Source organism: Pteropus medius, unplaced genomic scaffold (assembly GCF_902729225.1).
Source record: "Pteropus medius unplaced genomic scaffold, Ma_sr-lr_union100, whole genome shotgun sequence".
In the NCBI taxonomy this organism is placed as follows: Eukaryota; Metazoa; Chordata; class Mammalia; order Chiroptera; family Pteropodidae; genus Pteropus; species Pteropus medius.
The window spans coordinates 210,120-236,683 of NW_024350326.1; the positions used below are offsets into that span (position 1 = coordinate 210,120).

Sequence of the window (26,564 nt, forward strand, 5' to 3'; positions counted from 1 at the left end):
GTATCATTATTTATAAAAGTTGAAACCAGGAAACAATACAAATCTCTTAAGTGAATGGTGAAACAAACCGGCTCATCGGTATGTATACTACTCACTAACAAAAATAAAACGACTATTTAACTCAAGTCTTAAGAGCAATTTAGCAAGTAACAAAACCACAAAAAGCTTACATGTTCCCTGTTAATAAAAAGTTAAAATTTGTATAAATAAATACAATTTATTTATATAAAATGTATAAAATCCAGTTATAACATGACTTTTATAACATTCATGAAATGACAGAATTATACTGATGGAAAACAGGTAAGTGGTTGCCAGAGGTAGGACTGGATAGAGGGTATGAACCTAAAAAGGTAGCATGAGGGAGTCTGTCGATTAAGCAATTTTCCAGCATGGTTGTGGTTATATGACATTAAATAGGTAATAAAGCTTCTTAGAATAACAAATTTTAAAATAAAAACACTAAAACCTAATGAAATCCAAATAAGGTTAGAAGGTTTGTTAACAGCATACTATCAATGTTATTTTTCCTGGATCCAATAATAAAATACGGTTGTATTTTAAAATTTAAAATAAGATGTTTTTACTGAGAAAATTTGGGTAAGGATACAAGAGAAGTCTCTAAACTACTTTGTAATTTCTTGGAAATCAAAATGAGTTCAAACTAAACATTTTATAAAAATAACTTTGAAGGTGGTTTTGTAAAATATTTGGCCATACTTATAAATTTAGTTAAGAAATATAAAGGTGTTATATTTATACATTTAAAATATTCAGTTTCCCTTTAAGGTACTTCAGTATGCTAAATTTACAGCGAAGTTTAAAGCCAAAGGTAACAGCTAATCATACAACATGGGGTGGCTATAGAACACTCTATAGAACATTCCTATATGGTATATAACAACGAAAATTAACCAGGGGTGCGTAGAGCAAACTTTTTAAAACTATGGCATTACTGACAAAGGCAACAAGAAAGGAGGTTCCAAGTATTGTCTGAAAATGCACATCAGATGAATCATCTGATGTATAATGAGGTTAGACTTGTAACAAAAAGCACTCAAACATCATCATTTCACAGAATTTCTTTCCTTTGTGAGTTCTCTGATATCTGACTAAAGATGCTCTACATTTAGCATGTTCATAAAGTTTTAATTTCTATATGATTTCCTGACCAATGATGGGGCAGAATGTACCCATGAAATCCTGCCATATACATACTGTCCTCTTAAAATTTTTCTCCAGTGTGAACTCCGGGGTCTTCTTTCTGGGTAAATGCTTTCCAATGGTCATATTCTTTTTTTTTCATATTTCTATGAACAGTGAGCTCACTGATGAACTGAGACGTTCCTGACAATAAGTTTATCTTCCCACTGAAGACTCTGCTAATCTCTGCATTCACAGAATTTGTTTTGGTAAACACTTTTCACATATATAATTAAGCTGGAAAGGCATCTCCACGTTGAATGTATCAGTTTTTCCAACATGCTTGCTTTCTTTTTTTTTTTTCCCCCCAACATGTTTTCATTGACAGAAAATGTGAGGTAAGGATCACTAAAGGCACTACCACGGTCACTGTATTTACCAGGGTTATCTCCTGGGCAAATTCCTTAATCTCCTCAGAGCACACAACTGACAAAAGTACCATGACTGCATTCCAATCTGCTAGAAATGCTGATGGCATTTCCAGTCGCTGCATTAAAAGGGTTTTCGTTCCGCTTGAATTCACTCAATAGTAATGAGCTGATTCTCTGTTAAAGGACTTTCCAACTTGACGGACTCTACTCATTTCTCTTGTGTGCATTTTCTTATGTTTGACAAGGTTTGACAAGTGAGAGAAGGCTTTCTCACAGTCGCTGCATCCATAGGGTCTCTCTCCTGTATGAGTTCTTTGATGGACATTGAGTACTGACTTTGTGGTGAAGGCTTTCCCACATTCCTTGCACTCATAGGGTTTCTCTCCCGTGTGAATTCTCTGATGAGTAATGAGACCATATTTGTGAGAATAGGGTTTTCCACACTCATTACATACAAATGGCGTCTTTCCTGTATGACATCTCTCATGTTGTATGAGGCATATCTTCTGGCTGAAGGCCTTACCACAGTCATTGCATTCATAGGGTTTCTCTCCTGTGTGAGTTCGCTGATGTATAATGAGAGTGCGCTTTGTGGTGAAGCCTTTTCCACACTCATCACATATGTACGATTTCTCTCCTGTGTGAGTTCGCTGATGTATAACGAGTGTGCGCTTCACAGTGAAGCCTTTTCCACACTCACTGCATATATAAGATTTTTCTCCTGTATGTGATCGCTGATGAACAATGAGATTACTCTTCACAGTGAAGCCTTTTCCACACTCATCACATATATAGGGTTTCTCTCCAGTGTGAGTTCGCTGATGTACAACAAGGTAACGCTTCATGGTGAAGCCTTTCCCACACTCACTGCATATATAGGCTTCTCTCCTGTGTGAGTTCGCTGATGCACAATGAGATTGCTCTTCACGGTGAAACCTTTCCCACAGTCACTGCATACATAAGGTTTCTCTCCACTATGAGTTCGCTGATGTGCGATCAGATAGCGCTTCATGGTGAAGCCCTTCCCACACTCACTGCAAATATAGGATTTCTCTCCTGTATGGGTTTGCTGATGTGTGATGAGACCGCTTTTCATAGTAGAGCCCTTTCTGTATTCATTGGTTAAAGAGACTTTGTCTTGTGTTTGAGTTTTCTGATGTTTAGTGAGCATGACATTTCTGGAGAAAGATTTCTCCGACGGATCATACCCATGGGATTGCTCTCCTGTATGAATGCTCTCATGGCAAAGTTGCTGTGACTTCCTGATGCAGGTTTTCTCACCTTCAATGTATGCTTGGGGTATCTCTATTTTGTGAGCCCTCTGGTACTTAAAGACTTGGAATTTAGTGCTGATGTGTTTTGCACTTTCGGGGAATTTGGTTCCAGTGTACAACTGTTCATGATTACCATGTAGAAAGGACTTTCCATCTCCATTCAGCTCAGTGGAGTTCTTTATTTCGTCTCTTCCTTCCTGCTTAACTAAACTTAAACTTGACTTCAAAGCTTTCCTACATAAGTCCAACATGTGATTTTGCATAAGGGCTAAATTTGTTTTGCTCAGGTGAACAGTATTTCTAAATGCATTCTGTTCACTGTTCAATGCATTTTGCTGCATGCTCTTGAGAAATCTTTGGTTTTGAGAGTGTTCTTGCAGACGACTGTCAACTTTCCCAATTCCTAGGGGAAAAGAAAGTCTTTCATGAGAATATCTTAGGATAAAAGTGCTTAAAGATAATGTGATGGGGGCTGGCTCTTTATTGTCAATCATATAATCGCAGTATAAAAGAAAATTATTAAGATATAAGATGAAAAAGTATCAGATCTTAGAAAAGACGAGGAGTATATTTAAAGGGAAACACCCACAGAGAAAAAGAGTTCTCATTTGGGGAGATGCATACGTGAAGGAGCTGTCTGGGTTTCCTCAGACACCCTCACAGCTGTGACCCCTGCGACTAATGACTAGAAGATGACTTCCATAGCCACTCCCTTGCTGGTTCACACTCACTCACCTGGACAGGTTCCATTCTGGAGTTCATCTTCTATTAGCTGTGGTTCTTCTCCATGTTCCAACTTTGGGAGTGCATTTGGTTTCTTGGTTTGATACCCTGTTCATGAGAAATAGTAAAAGATTTTGATACAGTGACTTGGGGTATGGTATGTGAAGATGGGAAAATACTACATTTTAGAGATAAAACAATTTCTCATATGTGAAGTAAAAGTTCTCTTTCAGTATAGAGGAAATTATACCCCTTTGTTTGGGGCCAGAAAAGTACTGAAAATCTGACTCTTCAGAATACCACAGTCACTGCAAAGCTTTCATCGAGTGACAGAGGAAAGGCCAGTGACTGAACACCTTTAAGTGATACAGGAAACTATCCTTACCCAGTGACATCAGATTGTAATAGTTCTCCAACATCACATCCCGATACAGGTCTTTCTGATCAGGGGCCAGGAGCTGCCACTCCTCCCGATTGAACTCCACAGCCACATCCTCTGGTTTCAACAATTCCTGTAATAACATGGTCCTGTTTAATACGATGCTACCTCCTTTTATTAAGATGGGAGATGCACGAGGGAAAGTGTTCTAATTTTCACTACATAAGCAGCATCTGTATACTTTTCTCAAATATATTTTATTGGAAACAAAATCCTATCTTTCTATCTGTATAGTTTAGCACCTATTTCCAAATACAGAAATAAGCAAATAACATCGGGACAAATAAATATTCCAGTATTCTCACGAAATCTCACAGCCATTATGAGACTCAACTATGACCAGACTCCGTATCCAGAATTTGCAAGATAGTGTTTTAATAAATGTAAAAGAATAACAGAAACCATACAAGATATGTCTAAAGCAAAAAAGACTATTAAAGTGGATTAGAAGATTTGGAGAAAAATAAAAACTTCTAATAAACAAACATGTATACACACATATGCAAAGGGAAACTCTAAAAAGCACTGAGACAAAAGACAGATTACCTATAACAGAACCAACCGTGGAAAAGAATGGATTATCTTCAAGGTCCTGATTTTCGTGCCCAAAAGGCCAGACACGAAGGCCATTTGGTATTGAAATGCATGACTCTCCTCCTGGAGTACTGGACAGCATTATCTCCACTCGGTCACATTGTGTGACAGTACTCAAGAGTATTAGCAACCAAGGAAGCTCATCTATTCTTCAGTGTCCAGAGTTTTTACTGAGGTTTCCTTACATATGTAGGATTTATTGAATTGTTGACCACATGGCTGGACTAAATCTCCAGGTCCTTCCCCTTCTGGAGATCAGACTGAAATCACGTGGCTCAAAAGCCACGACCCTCTTGGGAGCATTTGAGATCTTGCTCCCCAGCATATGTCATCAGTTTGGATCCAATAAACTCAATTAAAAAATCTCTACAGGTTTGGATGTTTCTTACATTGATAACCTATTACTCTATGTTACTGACATTCACTTCCACATCTTTACCTTAGACCTCTTCTCATCCTTCCAAATTCCAAATTTACCCAAAGCTCCATATGTCCAAAGTTAAATACAAGGGTAGGCAATATAAAGTTAAGAATACATTTTCTTGAATCATATTGTCTGGGTTCAAATTCAGACCCTGCTTCTTAGTACCTGTGAAGACCTGGACAAGTTACTTAAGCTTTCTGTGCTTTAACGTCTTCATCTGTAAAATGGAGATTATGGGAGTATCTATTTTATTACCCAATTGTGAGGGTTAAAGAGTTAATTCACACAAGGTACTAGAATAAGCCTGGTACATAAATGCTCGGTAAATATTAGCTGTTGCTATCATCACTTACCCTTTCTTGCATAAATCCTGTTTTTCAGGCTGTGTTTTCTGTCTCAGTTAATGGCAGCAGCATCTCAATTACCCATACTAAAATCCTCAATCACCTTCTAACCTCTTTCTACACTCAGCTATGCTTTATGACCAGTTTCAAATAAACTATAAACGTTTCATCTTATATTGGTCACAATGGAGCCAATGTTTTTCCTTACCTTTGATCAGGTGGCCCTGTTGTCCTCCCCAACTGCTCAGAAACTCTAGAAACACACCATGTATTTTAATTCACTGTGTGCTTGTAAAAGCTCTTCTCTATGTCTCAGTATCTCATCAACCTCATCTCATTTATCAAAATTCTATTTATCTCTTAAGCACCAGTTAAAACAGCATGACAGTAAGTCATCTCTTTCATATCCCCATTCCTTGAGAAAGATGACAGATAAACAGATAACAGGTAGATTGATGATAGATAGATGTGGTACCTGAATTACTTTGTGTGATACTTGTTTATATTCCTATACTTGATTAGACTGTGAAGTTTTTCGGTTTTGGACTATGATATCCATATTTGTATTTCTAGCCCACAACAGAATTTCTGACACATATTAAGTACCCTACGAAATTTTACTGAATAAATCAATGTTCCTCCCAAGTGTCCAATGCCTACCTCTGTCTCTTTCTAAGCTTATGGAATCTATTGCAGAAATGCTTTTCCTATTAACCTCACCTTTCGATTTTCACTGCTTTCGCTAGTTCAGGACTTCATCACCATCGGCTAAGATTATTACAAGAGCATCCGACTAGATCACCAGCTTTAGTTTCTCCTCCTTTCAAAGCCATCCATGATATACTCCTACCACTGACATCTTCACTTGCAACAGATTCTACAGTATTCTATTGCTCAGAATATTTGTCTCCCCTTATCTAGAGAGCAAAAGGCAAAGCTTTCAGCACTGTTCCCTCTAACTCCCCATCCAGCCTTATTTCAGATATCTTCCCCTCCCTACCCACTACATACATACACGCTACACTCCCGCATCCTGAACTATTGGTTATCCCTTTAACCTATGGGAGAATGCCCATACTCTATCATGTTTGCATATTCTCCATCTGTCAAACCCAACTAGAATGGACCCTCTTCCATAAAGCCTTTCACAAGACACCCCCTCCAAAAAAAAAAGAGCCACGATCCTCTTAATTATATGGTTAGTCTTTCTGGCTTGGATAGCCCTCATCCTATCTCATTAGTACAAATTATCTAGGGCCCCTGAGTCATCTCATTAGCATAAACTATAAAGTGTCCCTGTGGCCCAGGATGAATGACAAAGACAGTCCTATCACGTGAGTAATTCCAAGGGTTTAAAGGTTCCTTCCCAGAAATCAGAGACACAGGTGAGCCAAATTCATTGTTATGCACTAGGTATTTATGCCCCCCGTGTAGCCCCCTACCCTCGAGCATAAAATGATCTAGTAAACTGTTTCTAAAGAAAAAAAAAATACAGCAAAGTGACAAGATGCCACTTTTACAATTAGGCTATACGTGACATCCATCTTGCTAAGAGAATCGTCTTTTGGTAACTTTGATGAAACAAGGTGGCATTTTGGGAAGACCCACCTGGCAGGGAACTAAGAGTGGTTTTACATGAGCAGACAGGTAGAATCTGAGGGTCTCATTTCGTCAGCCATTCTGTAAATGAATCCCGCCAATGGCCACGTAAACGAGCTTAAAAGTGCATCCTTCCCCACTTGAGCCTTTGGCTCAGACTCCACCCTGTCTGACACCTCGATTGCAGCCTCACGAAAGACTGTGAAACAAAGTACCCAGAAGTAATATGATAAAAAATTAATAGTTGGTCTTTGTTCTTGGTTCCTGGTAGTATAGGTCCTGAAATGCTTAGAATCTCCAGTGATGAGTATTTTTTGTATGCGAATGAGATGACTGGTAGGGGAGACGGGGTAGGTCAGCTTCTGGGTGGGGGTCACTTGCCAGAGGAACAAACCATTGATTAAAGGGTTGGAACTTGCAGCCCTACCCCAGCAACCTCCAGAGAGGGAAGAGAGGCTGGAGATTGAGCTCAATCCCAATAGCCGATGGTTTAATCCACCATGCCTAAGTAATGAGACTTCCATAAAACTACAGGTCTACCAAGCTTCCAAGTCGTTGAACACACTGAGGTGCTGAAAGATCGGCATGCTTCCATGCCCGATGCATCTCTCCCATGTGACTGTTCCTCAGTTGTATCATTCATAATAAACCGGTAGATGTAAGTGAAGTGCTTTCCTGAGTTCTGTGAGTTGTTCTAGCCAATTATCGAACCTGAGGAAGGAACTGTGGAAACCCCAGATTTATAGCCAGTCGGTCAGAAGTACAGGAAGTCCAAGGCTTGTAACTAGCATCTGCATCTGATATGGGGGTCATTCTTGCAGGCCTGAACCCTTAAATCCGTGGAATCTGACACTAGCTCTTTAATGTCAGAGAGTTGGAGAAGTGGTATTGGAAAAGAGACCACATATTTGTAGTCAGGAAGAAAAAAACTTTCTCATTTGGTGGCAGAGGTGTTGTGGGTAAAAAAAAACATGGACCAGCTAAGCCATGCCAATATTACTGACCCGCAGACAGTGTGAGATAAGAACCATGCATTTGAAGTTGCTAAGTTTTGGAGCAAATTGTTAGGCACCTGTTGGGGGAAAACTCACTTCCATTTTCCTTTCCGCACTCACGCAGAATGTGTGTAGAAATTCTGTCACTGACCGCCTAGAGTGAGCACAGACCCAACAGGTTAAGGGCTCAGTCTCGTAAGACTGCTCCTACTTCAGATATTGATCACAAGCAGTGGGTCTCCAGGTAACCTCCTGTCTGAGTTGACTACAGATCGGAGGTTCCCACAACCTACTCCTTGGGCTTGATCATTTGCTAGAACAGCTCACAGAACACAGAGCTTAGTGACAGCAAAGTGAGATGCAAAGTGACAGCTAACGTAACCCACAGTGTTCACCACACTCATGTGTTATGTTCCAATATTAGTTATTTAATATGACGCCACCCCCCAGAACAATATATTCCTGATCCCACTTTGCCCTGATTTTGAACTCAGTCTAAGTTAATTTCTCCCAGAACCCAACTATTCCAATTAAGACTTCTTTTATTTTTTGAATTGATTTTTTTTCCAAGTGACCGCATATCTGTCAGGAAACAAAGGAAAGGTGTAACAAACCAAAATTTACCTGGGCCGCCATCATTTTCTTCTGTGCTCAGGAAATAATGAGTAACGTGGATGTCTTTTGCCTCTTCTGTATCTGCCATGAAGTTCTTAGAGTCAGAAATTGTGGTGTACAGTTAAAGCTGTCCCCAGAAATGATGATACCCAAGTCCAAGAACCTCCTCTTCCTTCCTTCATTCCTTTACTTGATGTCTCTGCTCATGGGGAGCCAGGACCTGTGGGCTGAAGAGCAAATGGACTTTGAGTGCACATTCTCTCTGGGCCCAGATGTTGTCACTGCTGCTATGTATTTACCTTAAATAAAGGACCACAGTATTTCCAACTGTTCTTTTACTCGGTGACCCAGAAGCTTTCACACTCTAGAGCAATGTCTATAATAGAACATAAGTCGGTTTGGCAGTTTCTTACAAAACTTAAACATATTCTTACCATATGATCCAATGACCACATTCTTTGGTATTTACCAAAATGAGCTGAAAACTCGTGTCCACTAAAAAACTTGATCATAAATGTTTATAGCAGCTTTATCTATCTAGACAACAGAATATTATTCAGCACTAAAAAGAAATGAGCTATCAAGATGTGAAAAGACAAGAAGAAACCTTAAAATGCATGTTAAGTGAAAGAAGCCAATCTAAAAAGGCTACAGACTGTACAATTCGAACTATATGACATTCTGGAAAAGGCAAAACTAATGAGACAGTAAAAAAAAAATTACCGACTGCCAGGAGTTACAGGGAGGAAAAGATGAATGGGCAGAACCCAGAGTATTTTTAGAGTAATCAAACTATTCCGTGTGATACTAAATGGTGGATACATGTCATTATACATTCATCAAAAACCATAAAACATACAACACTAAGAGCAAATCCTAACACAAATTCCATACTTTGGGTGATAATGTGTTAATATGTTAAACGATTGTAACAAACCCACTACTCTGGTGCAGGACGTTGACAGTGAAAAAGGTTGTGCTTGTAGGGAAAAGGGAGTATATGGGATGTCTACGTACTTCTCACTCAGTGTTGCTGTGAATATAAAATTGCTCTAAAAAATGAAGTCATATCTATATCTATACTCATACATACACACACTACCTTGCAGCAAACATAGGAGACATTTCTCATGCCCTTGGGTTAGGCAGAGAATTCTTAGACATGTCATTAAACCAGCAAACCATAAAGAAAATTGATCAATTGCATTAAATTTTGCATATCGAAAGACATTATAAGCAACCTAAGTCCCCATCAATAGATGACTGGATAAAAATGTTACGTTACATATATACAACGCAATATTACTGAGCTATGAAAACAAAATGAGATCTTACCATTTGCAATGACATGGATGGACCTAGAGGATTTTACGCTATGTGAAATAAGTCAGATAAAGACAAATACTATATGACTTCACTTATATGTGGAATCTAAGGAACAAACTAAACAAACAAAATGAAAACAGGCTCATAGATACAGAGAGCAAACAGGTGATTGCTAGATGGGAGGGGGTTGGGAGCTGGGTGAAAAAGGTGAGGGGATTAAGAAGTACAAATTAGTATACAAAACAGTCATGGGGATGTGGAGTACAGCATTGGGAATACAGTAAATAATATTGTAATGGCTATGGACAGTGCCAAGTGGGTACTAGAGTAAATGGGGAATCACTTGATAAATTATATAAATGTCTAGCCAAAGGGCTGTACACCTGAAACTAATATAAAATAAAATTAAATTAAAAAGATATTGTAAAGCAAAAAGAAAGGTAAGGTATGGACGGGGAGAAAATATTTGTAAGTCATATACAAATGTATAAATAACTCTATAAATAATTTAAGAAACCAAACCCATTTAGAAAATGAGAAAAACTCGCATGGACATTACTCTTGAGAAGACGTATGAATGTCTACAAGCATGTAAAAAATGATCAACATTATCTGTCATTAGGAAAATAAAGATGATAATGAAATCCTAGTACATACCAACTAAAATGACTATGATCAAAAAGACTAACAACTGCAAATGTTAATAAGAATGTGGAGGAACTGGAACTCTCACTCAATGATGGTGGAAATGTAAAGTGGTAAAGGCACTTCGGAAACTTTTAAAAACGTTACACATATACTTATCTTATGAACCAGCCATGCCACTCAGAGAAATTTAACGAACAGAAAGGAAAACATGTCCAAATTGTGCTGGAATGTATATAGCAACATTAATCATAATAGTCTCAAACTGAAAACAATTTCACTGAGTTTGATCAGCAAAATACATTATATGCTACCAATGGATTATTCAGGATGAAAATCGAAGAGAGGATATCTCCCAACTCATTTTAAGAGATCATTTAGTTTTTAAAAACTTACTACTATTTACAATGCCATCAAAAAAAATGTGAAATACTTATAAAAAACATTACCGAAAATGTAAAAGACCTTTTGAAAACTATATCTACTGAGAAAATTTTAAGACTTTAATAAATGGGTATCTTGCTCATGTCAGAAAATGAACCATTTTCTCACATGAACCAAATAGACCATTCTCCAGAATTGGTCTATAGAGTCATAAAATCCCAACCATAATCACAGCAGGCTTTCCTGTAGAAACGGAGAGTATCATTGTTAAATTCAGAAATGCAAAGGGTCTAGAATAGCCAAACAACTGTGAAAAAGAATAAGGTTGGTGAGTTGATACTACTCGATTTCAAGAATTTTTACTGAGCTACAGTAATTAAGATGGGGTGCTATTCATGTCAAAATCGACAAAGAATGGACTCTATGACAGAGTCCAGAATAAGATCCACGCATATAAGGTCAACTGACATTTTACAAAGGTGAGAAGGTGCTACAGTGGAGAGAGGAAAGGCTTTTCAACAAATGTTGGAACGAGTGTACACGCATATGCAAAAACGGAAAAAAGAAAAAAAAGAACTTGGAGCCAACATTGCACCATATACATAACTTGAAATGGATAATAAGCCTAAATGAAAACCCTAAAAAAAAAAAAAAACCCCTCTAAACTCCTAGAAGAAACATAGGAGAAAATCCTCTGATCTTTGGTTAGGAACAGATTTCTTAGGTACAACACTGTGGAGAGCAGATTGTAAGCTGATAAGGTCCTTACAGTCTGCAAGGGCAACCAAGGGTTACCTCGCCTCCGCAAACTCTTTCTGAGAACAAGAAAGTACAGATATAGCCACAGGCAGGCAAACGAGCTGAAGGTCATGATACGATATGGTTTGGAAAAAGTAGAAGAAACAGTGTTATTATGCCTAAAGGAAACTGCTTATGCCAACTAGTATGTTCTTGTACAAAAGCAGCTTGCAAAAATAAAACTGGGCCATTGTTCACCATTTGGTGGACTTTGGACCTCCCGATCCCTGCTTTCTGTCTTCTTTCTTTTCTTCATCTCCCACCGTTCCCACTCAGTTATATTTTCCAGAGCCACGCTGGACGTGGCAGGATTTATCACTTGCTGGACGCGGTACACCAAAAGAATAATACATTTTAAAAAAAGTTCATACATTAGACTTCATAAAAACTAACTCCACCAGCTCTTCAAAACATATTGTTAAGAGAACATTGAAAGGCAAGTCAAAGACTAGGAGAAAATCTTTGCAAAGCACATGACTGGTAAAGAATGACCTGTACCCAGAATATATAACAAATTCTCAAAACTCAACAAGAAAATACAACAGAAAATTGCAAAAGACCTAGACAGGTACCTCACCAAGGAATATATGGATGACAAATAAGCACATGAAAAGATATTCAACATCGTTAGCCATCATTAGGCAAATACAAATTAAAAGTGCAAGGGGGTAAAAAAATAAATAAATCAAAAAGTACAAAGTACTGCTTCATACCTATCAGGATGTCTAAAAATAGAGTGACAATATGAAGTGTTGGAAAGGAAGTGAAGACACCAAACAACCCATGACTTAGCCATTCAATTCCTAGAGATTTTTACCCATGATACAGGAAAACATATGTAAATATAGACTTGAACATGAGTGTTCAGAGCTTTATTTGTAATAGCTAAAAATTGAAAACACAATTGCCCATCAATGGGTGACTTAATAAACTCATGAGAATAAATGGTATTCCTACAATGGAATACCAAGCAACAAAAAGGAACTATTGATACAAACAGAGATGAATCTCAAAATATTAATGTTGATGGAAACAAATCAGAATAAAAATGAGTATATACAGTATGATTTCATTTTAATCTTTTAAAAATATAAACTTTAGTAATGAAAAACAGATCCGTGGTTGCTCAGGGAAGGGAGGGGAAATATGAGAGAAATGGATTTAGAAGGGGCACAAAGAAACTTTTAGAGGTGATGGGTAAGTTCACCATCTTCATTGTGGTGGTAGTTCCATGAATATATATGTCAAATTTACCAATCTATACGATTTAAGTATGTATAGCTTATTATATTCAATTTTGCTTCAATAAATCACTTTATTTTATTATTATTATTTTTTTAGGCAAGGCAGCCCTTGGTTGACCTCACAGATTGCAAGGACCTTGTCAGCTTACTATCCCTTATTTTTTTATTTTTTACACCTACAGCACCTGGTCTTCCTAGGTGGTCTCCCATCCAAGTACTAACCAGGCCCGACCCTGCTTAGCTCTGGAGATCAGACGGGAGCGGGCTTGTTCAGGGTAGCATGGCAGTAGACTCAATAAATCACTTTAAAAATGGGAAGCTTGGTAATAATCATAATGTAGACCTCAAAAATATGCTAAATGAAAAAAAGCAACCACAAGACTATATATATTTTATGACTGTTTATATGAAATGTCCAGAAATTGCAAATTAAGAGAGGCAGGAAGATGATCACTGGTTATGCACAGCTGTGGGTAGGAGTGGAGGCTGAGAGTATAGAGGACAAAGACTATCGAGGATGATGAAACTATTTTAAAATTGGATTGTGCTGATGGTCGAACAACTCTAGAAATTCAGTTAAAATCACCGCAATTGTATGGTATGTAAATTAAACCTCAATAAAACTAACAACAAAAGACTTCCTTTTCTACAGTAAAAAAAGGAAACAGAAAAAACACCAATTGTAATTGCAAAAAAGTGTCAAGGAAAAAATTTTGTTAGGAAATAGACATAGCCAGATATCTCTGAAACCAAAACAAAAGGGGGAGGGGCCACAATTTTTAAGTGGAATAGGAGAATCTGTGTAATCGGAAAATCAAAACGGGTTACTGAAATTATAATACTTCTGAGTACTTTATCACTATTACTTAAATAAATGCATACATCTGATTCCAGACACCAAGCTATGCTGATACTATTGCAATGATTGAAAAATGTATACTATCATCTCATATGCAAATATGTTGAAAATGAGAAATTAAGTGATACAATCGATTGTTCTTATACAGATTATCCCAAATGTAAAAAAAGTACAATAAAAAAAGGTTTCTCACGGCGGAACAGAACATAAGGTAAAGAAAGTGCTTTTTCGTGACTCAGAATAACCGTAAGGGGAAATATCCAAAAGAAATACTGTAAACTTGGAGGCAAGAACAACAAAAACTACATCTTTAACATTAAACATGTCACTAGGTTACTCGGTGACAGTGGGGACAGTGAGAACAGTGGTGATGCGGGAGACACAAACGTTTTTAGTGAGGTCTGGAAGGACGGACTTGAACCTGAAGGAGGGTTTGCATTAAGTAAGGAAACGATGTCTTCCTGTCTGTTTCCGGCATTCAAAGTTTAGGGCCGAACCTAGTGACTGTCCAGGGCCCTGACCGTCTCAACAGTGACAATCCCCCCCGTCTCTATGACTGAATCCTACAATGAATGCAATGTGAAACCCCGAACTGCCCCAGAAACCAACAGGGACATTCCTTAACCCAGGCTTCCTTGACACGGAGCACGGAGTTCACCGACACAAACTTCCCCGCCCGGCTCTCAAGCCCTGAGTCCCGCAAGCCGGGCGATCCACGTGGACCTCAAACCCTGGCAGAGTCGGACTCCCGGCGGATGATTTCTTCAGACTCTGGTCACTGCCTGTCACAGGCCCTGTCACTAACGCGTGACCAAAAAAATCCCAACCGCGGTCCTCCACGAACGCTCACGTTATCACGGACGCCGCAGGCCGTGCCTGGTGAATCCGCGCCCAGAGCTCGACTCACCTGATCCCGAGACTCTCCGGTGACACCACTGGCGGCGACAAAGGCTGAACCCTCGCTCCAAACCACCTGCTATTCGATTCGGCTCCTTCGCGGTCCCTAGGGACGCTGACCGGCAGGCACCACAGAGTCCCGCGAGGACCTCGGATCACGGCGGGACTTCCGAGTTCTAGCGTGGGCCCCGCGCTATGACGTGACGTGGCCACGCCCACCCCGACGATTGTGACGGGAGGGGCCGTAACGGCTATGGGGAGAAATCGCAATCATTCGTGGACACCTCGATGCGTTTACCTCGAGGTGGGGACGGTCAACGATGCTGTGCTAACTGCGTAAGATTTCGGAGGCCGATGCCTATGCGAGGCCAACGTGGCGCGCTTAGCGGCTGGGAAGCCAGAAAAGATGGCGGCGCCCTTTTTGCACTGTGTAATTGAGACGTTACTCTGGGGCACCAAGGGCGTGGCCATCTTAGACCAAGGCAGGTGTCCGTACGGCAGAGATGGGCGCAGACCTAGGGAAACTTGTAGACGCCGATATGTCTTTAGAGAGGCGGCGGTCACGGTTGACAAGGCAGAGGTCCTTTAAAGTTTTAAGTCTGGGTAGAGGGCGATTGTGGCGCGGCGTGGGTAAGGCCTTTGTAGTTCATAAGGAAATAAAACTGCCATTGAAAGTGCGAAACCAATAGGGCGGAGCAAAAACATGCACATAAAAATGCTAATCCCCACGTTGGAGTGGATACTTAGCTCTAGTTGGGAAAGGGATGAAGGGAAGGTGCAAATGTATACATGTTTCCTTTCAAAAATAAATGAAGATGACAGGGCATTTAAGAACATGAAATTAGGAGATAATGCAATTATTATACTTTGCATAGTTCCCAAGCAGAAAAGAGCGCACTTAAAAATGTTATTTTTAGGCAGGCGAGAGGGGTTTAATTGTAGAGGATTTAAGTAGATACCCCCTTTTTAAAAGGCAGCCTGGAACCAATTAAAAATTTTTATTCTCTTTGACCCAGCAGTTCTAATTACGACAGTTTATTGGTAAAATTTTTTCTTAATATTAATCACAGTGGTTTTGTAATTTAAAAAAAGAGAAAACCACGATAGATGAATTATGGAACATCCGCTCAGCATAACAGTTTATAGCAATTAAAAAGAATGTACTACTATTATCAGTATAAATAAGGAAAGATAACCTTCAGAGGACAAAAAACAGATCTGCAGGATAGTATGTATGTTATAATACTGTTTTGGGAACAAATCATAAACGTTTGCTTTTTGAAAATTGCGATTGGTTAAATAAAATATTTCCCGAATGTGAAGAAGTCTTCACATTCCCGAGGTTTGCAAATCTCTATTGTTCATCTTTGTATAACTATGTATTACTTTAGAATTTTCAAAAGATGTTGATTTTACAAAAGTTTCAAAGGAATATCTCACGATGTAGATATGCATAATATAGCCGAGTCTTATTTTTCTTTCATAAAAATATACTTACATTCATTTGGGGAAATATACTTACATAAATTTGGGGAAAAATATTTTTTAGCAATGCTTGGCTCTTAGGTACAGTTATAGATGATTTAAGATTTCTTCATTTGCTTATGTTTTCTAATTTCTATACATTAAGAATTTATTTTTTTCTGTAATTTCTAAATAAGAGCATTATATTACTTTATGTTACTTTCAGGGACTACACTTCACCTCCATTCTCCTGGGATGTCAAGCTCTGAGAGGTGAGTTCAGAATCTGGTCCAGAGAGCTCAGGGCAGCCTGGGCATTCTGGGAACCTAACTGATCAGTTTCAGGAATGAGCTGATCTGACCTTGCAATGGCAGCATGTGTAGGTTCACAGAAAGATAAGTGGAAAGGATCTGAGTGCCTGGGTGGCAGCACTCATGTCCAGTTCGTTGCTTTATTTCCCCAGAATCCATCCTGTTACAGTGTCAGGGCGGTGATGGGAGCGCTAATGCAGGATTTAGGGCAGCTATGTTCCAACTTAAATATATCAGAAAGCTCATCTTACAAACCTAGAGTCCCAGATCCCAGCCCGAGAGGTTCTGGTTTAGGCAGTCGGGGGTGCGAAACAAGAATTTCTATATTTTATAAGCATCTAGGAGAATCCTAAGACAGGAAGCCCAGAGAAAACAGAAACAGCCCTAGAGTGTTTCTGGCTTACAAATATTTGGGCTGGCTCCCATCAGTACAGTTAGGTCTTAGTTCTAATTTCATCTGCCCAGAAAAGCTTGCTTTGAACCCTTACTACATACAATAGCTCCTTCATTGCAGTTTATGTGTTAGGCTTCATATTTCTTTATAGCGCTTTTCAGAACTGACAGTCTATGATGTTATTTATTTTACTCAGTCTCCTTCACTGCACTGTGTGCTCCATAAAGGCCGTGACTTTGTTCACTGATGTGTCTAAAGTAGTGGCTGGCACCACGTAGATGCTCAAGAACATATTTTTAAAGGAGTGAATTACTCAATACGGAGTTGGGGATTGAATTCTGCCACAAGAGTGTATGGCAAGTGTCCGTTTCTTTTGCTAGAAGCAAGACTCACCGTTTGTAAACTGGACTGAGCATCTTTATTATATCAAGGGAAATAACTCTGGTTCGAGACAAGACAAGCCCTCCTGCTAGGAAAACTAAGAATTTGTTGTCAGCACACCTGCCCCCAAAGAACTGATAACGGAAGGACTGACAAAAAGGAAAGAATGGAAACGTGCAACATCCGGAATGAAGAAAAAGGAATGGAAAGGCTAACTATATCATCAGATACAATAGGCTATTCTCCTTTGGAGTTTTTAAAATTATGTTTGATGGCCGAGAGCAAAAATGACAACTTTAACCAATAGCGTTCTCAATGTATGCAGAGATGTTGAACATTATTCGCTGTTAGAGAAAGAGAAGTTAAGGCCACTGTTATATACTACCACACACCTGAGGGGACAGCTAGAGTCGATTATGACAGTGCCAAGTGCTGGAAAGGTCACGGAACAACTGGACATTCATACACTGCTGGTGGGAACGTAAATGGGTATAGCCTCTGAAAAAGTTCATCAGTTTCTTATAAAATTAAACACTAACTTAGCCTGCGACTCCTGGGTATGTATCCCAGAGAGACAAAATTTATGTTGACACAAAATTGCTACACGTTTGTTTATACTATTTTTATTGATAACAGTGAAACACCGGAAACAACCCAAATGTCTATCAACAGTGAATGGATAAGAATAGCAACGAATACTACTCAATAACAAAAAGGAAAAGTGTAAACCCAACAAATTGGATGGATCTTAAACAATTTGCTGAGAGGGGGTTAAAAGCCTAGCTCAAAGGTTACACACTGTATAACTCCGTTTTAATAGCATTCTTGAAATGACAAAATTAGAGTGATGGAGTACTGTCAGTGGTCACCATAGGTCAGGGTCTGGGGAAGTGTGTCTATACTGGGGTAGCAGGAGGACATCTCTTTGGGTTGGCACAACTCTGCCTTCTGATTGTGGTGAGATGTACAGAAATCTGTATATGTGATAAAATTTCTTAGAACTCTACACCAAAAAGCAAAGCAAAAACAAACAAACGAAACACACAAATGAAAGCATGACTAGTGAAATCTAAATAAGGTATAAGTTTACTTAACAGCATTGTACCACTGTCATTTTATTGGTTTTGATGATGTATGATGATTATGTAAGATAATATCACCGAAGAAGCTGAGTAAACGTACTCAGGAACTTTGCATATTTTGTAAAGTCTTGTGAGTATAAAATTATTTCAAACTAAATTTTAGAAAAATCATATTTAAGGTGTTTTTGTAAACTAATGCTACCTATAAACTTGGATGGATATATCCAAATATGTTGAATTACATTTTTGAGTATATTCTGTTTACCTTTGAAGTACATAGTAGACTGAGAGGGACAAGTTTAGAACCTAATAAATGCAAGAACTAGTCATAAAATGATATGGGGTGGGCTCAGAACACTCCTGCTTGTATATAACATTACAATTTAATCAGTGATAAGAACTGTCTACTTCAAAACTATAGAATCATTGAGACTGTGGTTCAAAGTATCCCGTCCCAGAATGGATGCCAGGTGTGTAATAAATTTAGACTTGTGATAGAAAATTCAAGTATATATCATTTTCATGAGGCTTCTCCCTTTCATGAATTCTCTGATATTCTGCTAAAGTTACTCCACATTTAGTGTGTTCCTAACAGTTTTATTTCTGTATGAATTCATGAGAAATGATGAATTCTGCCATATTCTTTGCCATCTGAAAATTTTTCTCCAGTATATTGGGCAACTCTTGAGGTTAATTCTAGGCAAAAGCTTTCACACAATCACATATTGCTACCGAGTATGAACTCAATGATGATCTCATGATCATCGATGAGATAGTCTTTATTCCCATAGAAGGCTTTCCTCGTCTCTCCATTAATAAGATTTATCTTAGTATATACTTTCCAGACATATAATTACCTAAAAATCTTTCCTTAAGACTTTTCTGCTTGAATGTATCAGAGTTTTTTTCCTATATGTTAATTGTGACATACAGTGTGAGGTAATTTATCACCGAAGGCACTAGCATATTCTCTGCATTCATTAAATTTCACTCTTATGCAAATTCCATAATTTTCCAAGGGTAAAAATCTAGCAGCAGGCTACTCTACACTGGCTATATTGAAGTACGCTAGGAGCACACTGACGGTTAATGAATTCACCAAACTGTAAGGATTTGTCCCCTGCTCGAGTTCACTTGTATATAATAAGTTCAGGTTCTCTGCAAAGGATCATGTTCCTTGACTTACACATTTATGTTTTAACAAGGCGTGACAAATGAGAGAAAGGTTACCCCCAATCGTTGAATCCAGAGGGTCTCTCTTTTGTAAGTCCTTTTTATGTTTACTGGTTTATTTTTTAAAATATTATAAAGTATACAAATGAACAGCCAGATAAAGGGATGCATAGAGTAAGGTCCAGAAGGATTGCAAGTGTAGGAGCTTCTGGCACATGGATGCATTCACCATCCAGGAAAAAACCCTCTTTTGTAAGCTCTCTGATGTACACTGAGTGCCGAATTTGTGTTGAAGCTCTCTCACATTAACTGCATACGTACGGTTTGTCTCCTGTGGAAATCCCCTGCTAGGTCATGAGACCAATACTGTATGCATAGGCTTTTCCACAGTCAGTATACATAAAAGTAGTCTATCCTGTGTGAAGTCTCTGATGTTGTACAAGGCATATTTTCTTTCCAAAGATGTCACCGTACTCATTGCACCGTTAGGATCTGTTTCCATTATGAGTTCTCTGATGTACGAGGAGATTTCTCTTTGAGGAGAAGCCTTTCCCACACTCGTTGCATACAAAAGGTTTTTCTCCTGTATGAGTTCGCTGATGGACGATTAGACGGCTTTTCACAGCGAAGCCTTTTCCACATTCATCGCACGCATGAGGTTTCTCTCCAGTATGGATTTGTTGATGTAAAATGAGCTCGGTTTCTATGGCAAAGCCTTTTCCACATTCATTGCATATCCAGGATCTCTCTCCTGTATGAATTTGCTGATGTACAACGAGATAACGTTTCATGGTGAAGCCTTTTCCACATTCACTGCACATAAAGGGTTTCTCCCCAGTATGAGTTCGCTGGTGTACCACAAGATTGCTCTTAAACGCAAAACCTTTTCCACATTTATTGCATATATAGGGTTTCTCTCCAGTATGAGTTCGCTGGTGTAACATCAGTCCACTATTCACGATGAAGCCTTTTCCACACTCACTGCATCTGTAAGGTTTCTCTCCTGTATGAGTTCGCTGATGTACGACCAGCCGACTCTTCAAGGGGAAGCCCTTCCCACACTCACTGCAGGTGTAGGGTTTCTCTCCAGTATGAGTGCGCTGATGTATGATGAGCATGCTCTTCACGGTGAAGCCTTTTCCACATTCACCACATATGTAGGATTTCTCTACTGTGTGATTTCTCTGATGCACAATGAGGTTACTCTTCCTGGGAAAGCCTTTTCCACATTCACTACACACATAAGGCTTCTCTCCTGTATGAGTTCGCCGATGTTCAATCAGACGGCTTTTCATGGTGAAACCTTTCCCACATTCACTGCATATATACGGTTTCTCTCCTGTATGATTTCGTTGATGTATGAGGACATAATGCTTCGTGGTGAAGCCTTTCCCACACTCAGTGCAGGTGTAGGGTTTTTCTCCTGTATGAGTTCGCTGATGTATGATGAGCATGCTCTTCCCAGTGAAGCCTTTACCACATTCACTACAGACGTAGCATTTCTCTCCAGTGTGATTTCGCTGATGCACAATGAGATTGCGTTTCCCTGGGAACCCTTTTCCACATTCACTGCATACATAGGGTCTCTCTCCAGTGTGAGTTCGCTCATGTTCGATCAGACGGCTCTTCATGGTGAAAACTTTGCCACAATCGTTGCATATAAAGGATTTCTCTCTTTTATGAATTCTCTGATGTTCATTGAGCCTGGACTTTCTGGAGAATACTTTCTCACACAGACTGCATCCATAAGGTTTCTCTCCTGTGTGAACTCTCTGATGATCAGTGAGCTGAGACTTCTTAATGAAGGCTTTCCCACATTCACTGCACACGTGGGCTTTCTCCACTTCGCGAGTTCTCTGATTTTTAAAGACCTGGGACTTATTGCTAACGGGTTTTGCACTGACAGGGAATTTAACTGCAAGATGAAATTCTTCACAATTATCATGCAGAAATGATTTCCTATCTCCATTCAAGTTAGTAGAATTCTTCAGTTTGTAACTTTTGCTCTGGTTGACCAAACTTAAATTTGGTTTCAAAGTTTTCATATAAAACTCAAACATATCATGATTTTGCCTGAAAGGAAAAGGACTTTGGCTTTGGGGAACAATATTTTCAAGTGCATTTTGTTTGTGGTTTTGTTTCATACCTTTCAGTATTCTTTGATTTTCCCAGTGACCCTGGAGATGATTATCGACTTTGTCAATTTCTGAGAAAGGAGAGAACAATGAATCCTTTTATAATCTTGTTTGTGATAAAACCATTTAGAAACTGCCTTGGTGTTTTTTTAAAAAAATGGCACTTCGGTGACAACCCTGTGATAACACTAAGAGAAATGCCATGTATAAATGTTCCTTTTGAGGGTTGCATTTGTTCGCTCCAAAACTATTTATCAAGTGGTACTAGGCACTATGCTCGTGTTGGAATATATAAAATATGCCCTACTTTTACTCATCTTAAATCTAGTTAGAGAAAACCGAATGAAGAAAAAGGAAAGAAAAAAGGGAGTTGGAGATTGTTAAATGTGGTTTCAAGGAGGAACGGGGATGATGGAAAGTGCAAGAAATCTGGATATATTTGCAGAGAGTAAAGACAAGATTCGGTGGCGAGAGTGGTTAATGAAAGTGAGGAATCCAGGATTACTCTGCTGATTATATGACCTAAGTCACTGGGTAGAAAGAAGCATCTCGAATTAAGATGAGGAACATTACTGAAGTCTGAATGCAAAAAAAAAAAAGAAAAAAGAAAAAGAAAAGTATGCACTGTGGAATGTAAACTTTGAGATGATTATTAAATATGTAGTACAGACATCAAGATCCAGTTGGAGGTATAAATGTAGAAATAAGCAACATATATCTCTTAAGAAAAGAGAACTGGGCGATATGTTGGGAGGACACATAGAATGAAAGATGATGAAGGCACAAACCAAAGTTTTAGACATTCCAACATTTAGAGTCTGGGGATTTTTAAGTCCACTAGAAGAACCAAATTCTGACTACAGACATGAGGGAAATATACACATTAAGGTGTATAGAATAAATATGCTTGTTACCTTGCAAGTAAAAACGTAAGGTCTTTGGAATTTGAATTAGAGTAAGCTGAGACAGACTCTTGCACTGTAATCCTGTTCCTAAATTTGCCCTTCTGTAGACTACCATGAAGCTAACCTTCCAGAAACATCAATTACATTGCCCGGACAACTCGTAAAATCAATATTCCAGCTTTTAGCTGGGTCATATGTTCCATTCATAAGGAAACAGGGCAACGGTGATTGACAGGAAATTTTGCAGCTGGCCAGAGTACCACACGGTGATCTTCAGAAGCTAATGTCCTGCATGGTATACGGCAACTGGCACCTTTTTCAGTCACATTGTACATTCAGTACAAAAGTCATATCCAAACTTTTCCCACTTCGACATCCCTGACATGTGTTCCTTCATTTGCCACCAGCAGCATCTACTTCAGTAATTCTATATTTATGTCTCAGTTGGCAACAGTTAGGTTATACTAAAGCCTTGACCCTCTTTGAAGATCTAGATTGTGTCAGTTTTTTTTAGAACATCTGGCTCTTTCTTACTGCTATCCTACCACCTCCCAGGTGAAAAGAGAGGCAACGCAGAGCCACAGAAATGCGAAACCAGCCAATCTTCCACCAGGCCACCTCGATTACTCACATTTGAAATCCAGACAGTCATCTTGGCAACAAAAGTGCACATCTCCATGAATATTCCATTTACCCGTATTTCCACTCCACTACTTCTCCTGCAGAGACCTTCTAACAATGGTCTTCCTTTGCCTGACTTCAGGCCACTCTTTTGTTGGTCAACACCACGGCTTCGCACATTTCCTGCTTCATGCCTTCATTCCTAATTCATAGAATCATCTTCCTAATTCAAAATGTAGACTTCCCTCAGACATATCTTGCTGTTATCCCATTCTACCACCATGGGCTCTATTTTTAAATTAGACTTTTTAAATTAGTCTCTTTATTATTCATTTTTACAGTTATCTTCAGTGAAGAGTTAACTTCACCCAGAAAGCTCAAGTGAGCTTCCCTAGCTGGCAATACCCTGTGTGTACTGTCACATATCATGGCCAGAAGGAGGCAATACTGTCCACGAGTCCAGATACAGCATATCTGGACCCTTTCTGAACTGCATGTGACCCAAGGATTTCCCTGCTAGGTGTATACTCAGGAAAAACTAAAGCGTATGTTCGCGAAAAGGTTGTACATGAATGTTCATAGCAGCATAATTCATAAAAGCCAAAAAGTGGAAACAACTCAAATGTCCATCACTAGAAAAAAGGGTAAATAAAATGTGGCAGATCCATGCAATGGAATCTGATTTGGCAATAAAAAAGAAGTGAGTTCTAAGACATGCTAAAACATGGAAGAACTTCAAAAGCATGTTCCATGAAAGAAGCAGGCATGAAAGATCACATAATTTATGATTCTATTTATATGAAATATTCAGGACAGGCAAGTCTATAGAGATATAAGATTAGTGGTTGGTTGCCTAGGCTGGGGCTTAAGAAAAGCATTTTTTTTTTTTAAGTTATAAGTGATGAAAATCCTCCAATATCGATTGTGATATGGTTATATAACTTTTGAAAAACTGCAAAGCGCTGAATTGTATGATTTAAGCTGGCAACTTGTAAGGTATGTCAATTATCTAAATAAAGCTGTTTAAAATAAACAAAGAAGAATATGATGGGAAAAACAAATGATTAGGGAAATGAATACAATGCTAACACCTAAGAGGAACTATCAAAGGTACAAAGGAAGTAAATTGAGACAGACGCGAACCACGATTTGGGCTAGAACTGATATAGAATGTAAAACAGTCTTTTCTAGTTAAACAGCCAACAGGAACAACAGAGACCCTTAAGACGAGAACCTCAGAGCTGTAGAACATTCACGATAACACCAGCGTGGACAGCCTAGAAGGTGAACTGTAGTAAAGGAGAATCTAATATTAAAATAAGGTAGTGGGAAAGGTTTTAGTGGAGGGAAGATGATTCCTGTTACTCACGCAGGAACTCAGAAATCTCAGGCCAGTAAAATATTTAGAACTAAAAATGTATGCTAGACAATATTAATAGGAGATATCAATTTGGAATCTCATCCAGAGAAACAGAAAGAACTGAATTCATGAGACTGAAGGAAAATGTTAAGGAGAACCACAGGAAAAAAAAAAAAAGGAAAATAAAACCACTGAAGAACCTCAGAATGGGGGAAGAAAGAAACCAAGGAAGCAGATTAATGCACAGTAAGAGATGAGGTGACCGTGAGGGCACGACGTGGAAGGTAGGGGTGGCGGTTAGGAAGGGAAGCCGCTAAGTTCCCAGAGGAGAAGGACAGTGCACTCGTCAGAAGACCGATAAATTCAAAGATCTCTCTTTGGAGTGAGGACTGGAAGGTGGGGTGGAGGGAACAGGGAGAGACGTGGTGATGATACAAAGAGGTAGGTTATAGAAGCCAAGGAAGAAGAAAACTAGGCAGACAGACAAAAAAAAATCAAGTTGTCAGATAAAATAAGCAAGGATCAGATTACAGAAGAGAAAAAAGGGGGCCTCTGGCCCTCAAAAGACCTAAAAGAGAGTTCTGCTCTGGGGAGAGATGGAGGCACGGTTTCTGTATCCTCAAACGCCTCCCAGCCTTCTCCGACTAGAATACGACTTCTGCAGTTATCCATGATGGGGCACATATGCCTTTTGGGATACTGATTATTTTAAGCTGGTTATTTTTAGAAACGGAAGACTCAAGAAGAAGCTTTGACCCTCCCCCTTACTACCTGAAAGAATTTAGACAGAGCACGTGCTCCAGGAAGGAACCTATCATCAGAGGTAACCACAGTTTATTATGAACCAGTGTGATGGACAGGGAGGAACTTAGCAAGGCCATTTTGACCCAAGTCCTCTCTGTGTCCCCTTATTCAAGATGGCCCAGTGAACAATTGTTCACCAAGCATTGGCTTTCCCATCTTTTGCTTTCCTCCCCTTTGAAGTCCCAAACTACAACCCCCACTCCTTAGCTCAAAATGGCATATGACTCAACTGCCCAATCTGTCCTCGGGCCCCATGTTTTTAAAAGCCCTGTACATACATACATAACAAATTTGGTTATTTCCTCCTGTTGATCTGTGTCACATCAATTTAGTCATTCGCCCAGCCGGAAGAACACAGAAGGGTAAAAGAAAAATTATTTTTCCTCCCCCACACCAGCCTGTTGGTTCTCCCACTCACCTGGACAGACGGGACTGTGGATTTCATGTTCTATGGTCCACGGTTCTTCTCCTCGTTCCAACTTGGAGAGCACGTCTGGTTTGCTGACTTCATACCCTGCTTGTGGAAAATGAAGGGGCGCTGCGGTGACTTCAAAGTGTAAGCACTGACAAAGGCAAGACCTCTGACCGGGCACCCTCGGAGTGACACAGGGGGGCTGTCTCACCCACTGACACCAGGTTGCTGTAGTTCTCCGACATCACGTCCCAGTACAGGTCCTTCTGAGCGGGGGCCAGGAGCTGCCACTCCTCCCAGGTGAAGTCCACGGCCACGTCCTCCAGTGTCAGCAATTCCTGTAATAAACGTTCCTGGTTTTTTTTTTTTCTTTTTTTATTGATTCATAACATCATAAACCTGCTCATATTAACTATGATTCTGACACCAATTCCTATGTGTATGTTTGTTTTTCAACCCATACCAAATAATTCTCCAACACCAGCTGGGTGTCCTACGATTCAACTCAGTTCTGACACTGTACAGTGTCAGATCCCACAGATTAAGGGCTCAGTCCCACAAGACTGTCTTCCCCACCCCATGACTTCAGTTCAAGTCCAGGTTGTGACCTGTCCTCTGACTGACCAGCTATAGATGGGAGGCTCCAAAGACCCGCTCTTTGGGTTTGATTAATTTGCTAGAGCAGCTCACAGAACTCAGAAAAACAGTTTACTTATGTTTAATAGTTTATTATAAAAGGACATGATAAAGGACACAGATGAACACCCAGATGGAAGAGATGCACGGGG

The 26,564-nt window shown here is 39.4% G+C and overlaps 2 protein-coding genes and 1 pseudogene across 6 annotated transcripts in view; all 3 read right to left on the reverse strand.

Moving 5' to 3' along the window:
* LOC120583976 (zinc finger protein 432-like) overlaps positions 1–26,564 on the reverse strand; it is a 62,260-nt gene that overhangs the window by 27,652 nt on the left and 8,044 nt on the right. For 4 of the 5 annotated variants that reach the window (XR_005647906.1, XM_039839522.1, XM_039839521.1 and 1 more), the window contains exon 4: positions 25,988–26,114. Coding sequence is in view for 4 of the 5 variants with exons in the window: in XM_039839522.1 (XP_039695456.1) it covers positions 25,988–26,114 (127 nt within the window). In the remaining variant the exon portion in view is untranslated. Of the gene's footprint in view, positions 1–18,344; positions 21,746–25,782; positions 25,903–25,987; positions 26,115–26,564 lie in introns of those variants that run through there. The other variant, XM_039839513.1, reaches the window with a different exon arrangement.
* Positions 2,274–15,178, reverse strand: LOC120583988 (zinc finger protein 614-like). The gene is made up of 5 exons (XM_039839566.1): positions 14,745–15,178; positions 8,591–8,808; positions 3,957–4,083; positions 3,584–3,679; positions 2,274–3,251 (listed from the first exon to the last, which is right to left on the reverse strand). Exons 2-5 carry the CDS (start codon positions 8,603–8,605, stop codon positions 2,416–2,418), a joined length of 1,074 nt encoding a protein of 357 aa, XP_039695500.1. The 5' UTR covers positions 8,606–8,808; positions 14,745–15,178; the 3' UTR covers positions 2,274–2,415.
* LOC120584042 (uncharacterized) lies at positions 13,152–13,270 on the reverse strand (annotated as a pseudogene).

What these genes read in the sequence shown, in the direction of transcription:
- LOC120583988 (XM_039839566.1), bottom strand. An exon ending in TTACAATCTGATGTCACTGG is followed by an intron (nt 3,680 to 3,956) that starts GTAAGGATAGTT and finishes TCTCATGAACAG; the next exon opens with GGTATCAAACCAAGAAACCA. An exon ending in CCAGAATGGAACCTGTCCAG is followed by an intron (nt 3,252 to 3,583) that starts GTGAGTGAGTGT and finishes CTTTTCCCCTAG; the next exon opens with GAATTGGGAAAGTTGACAGT.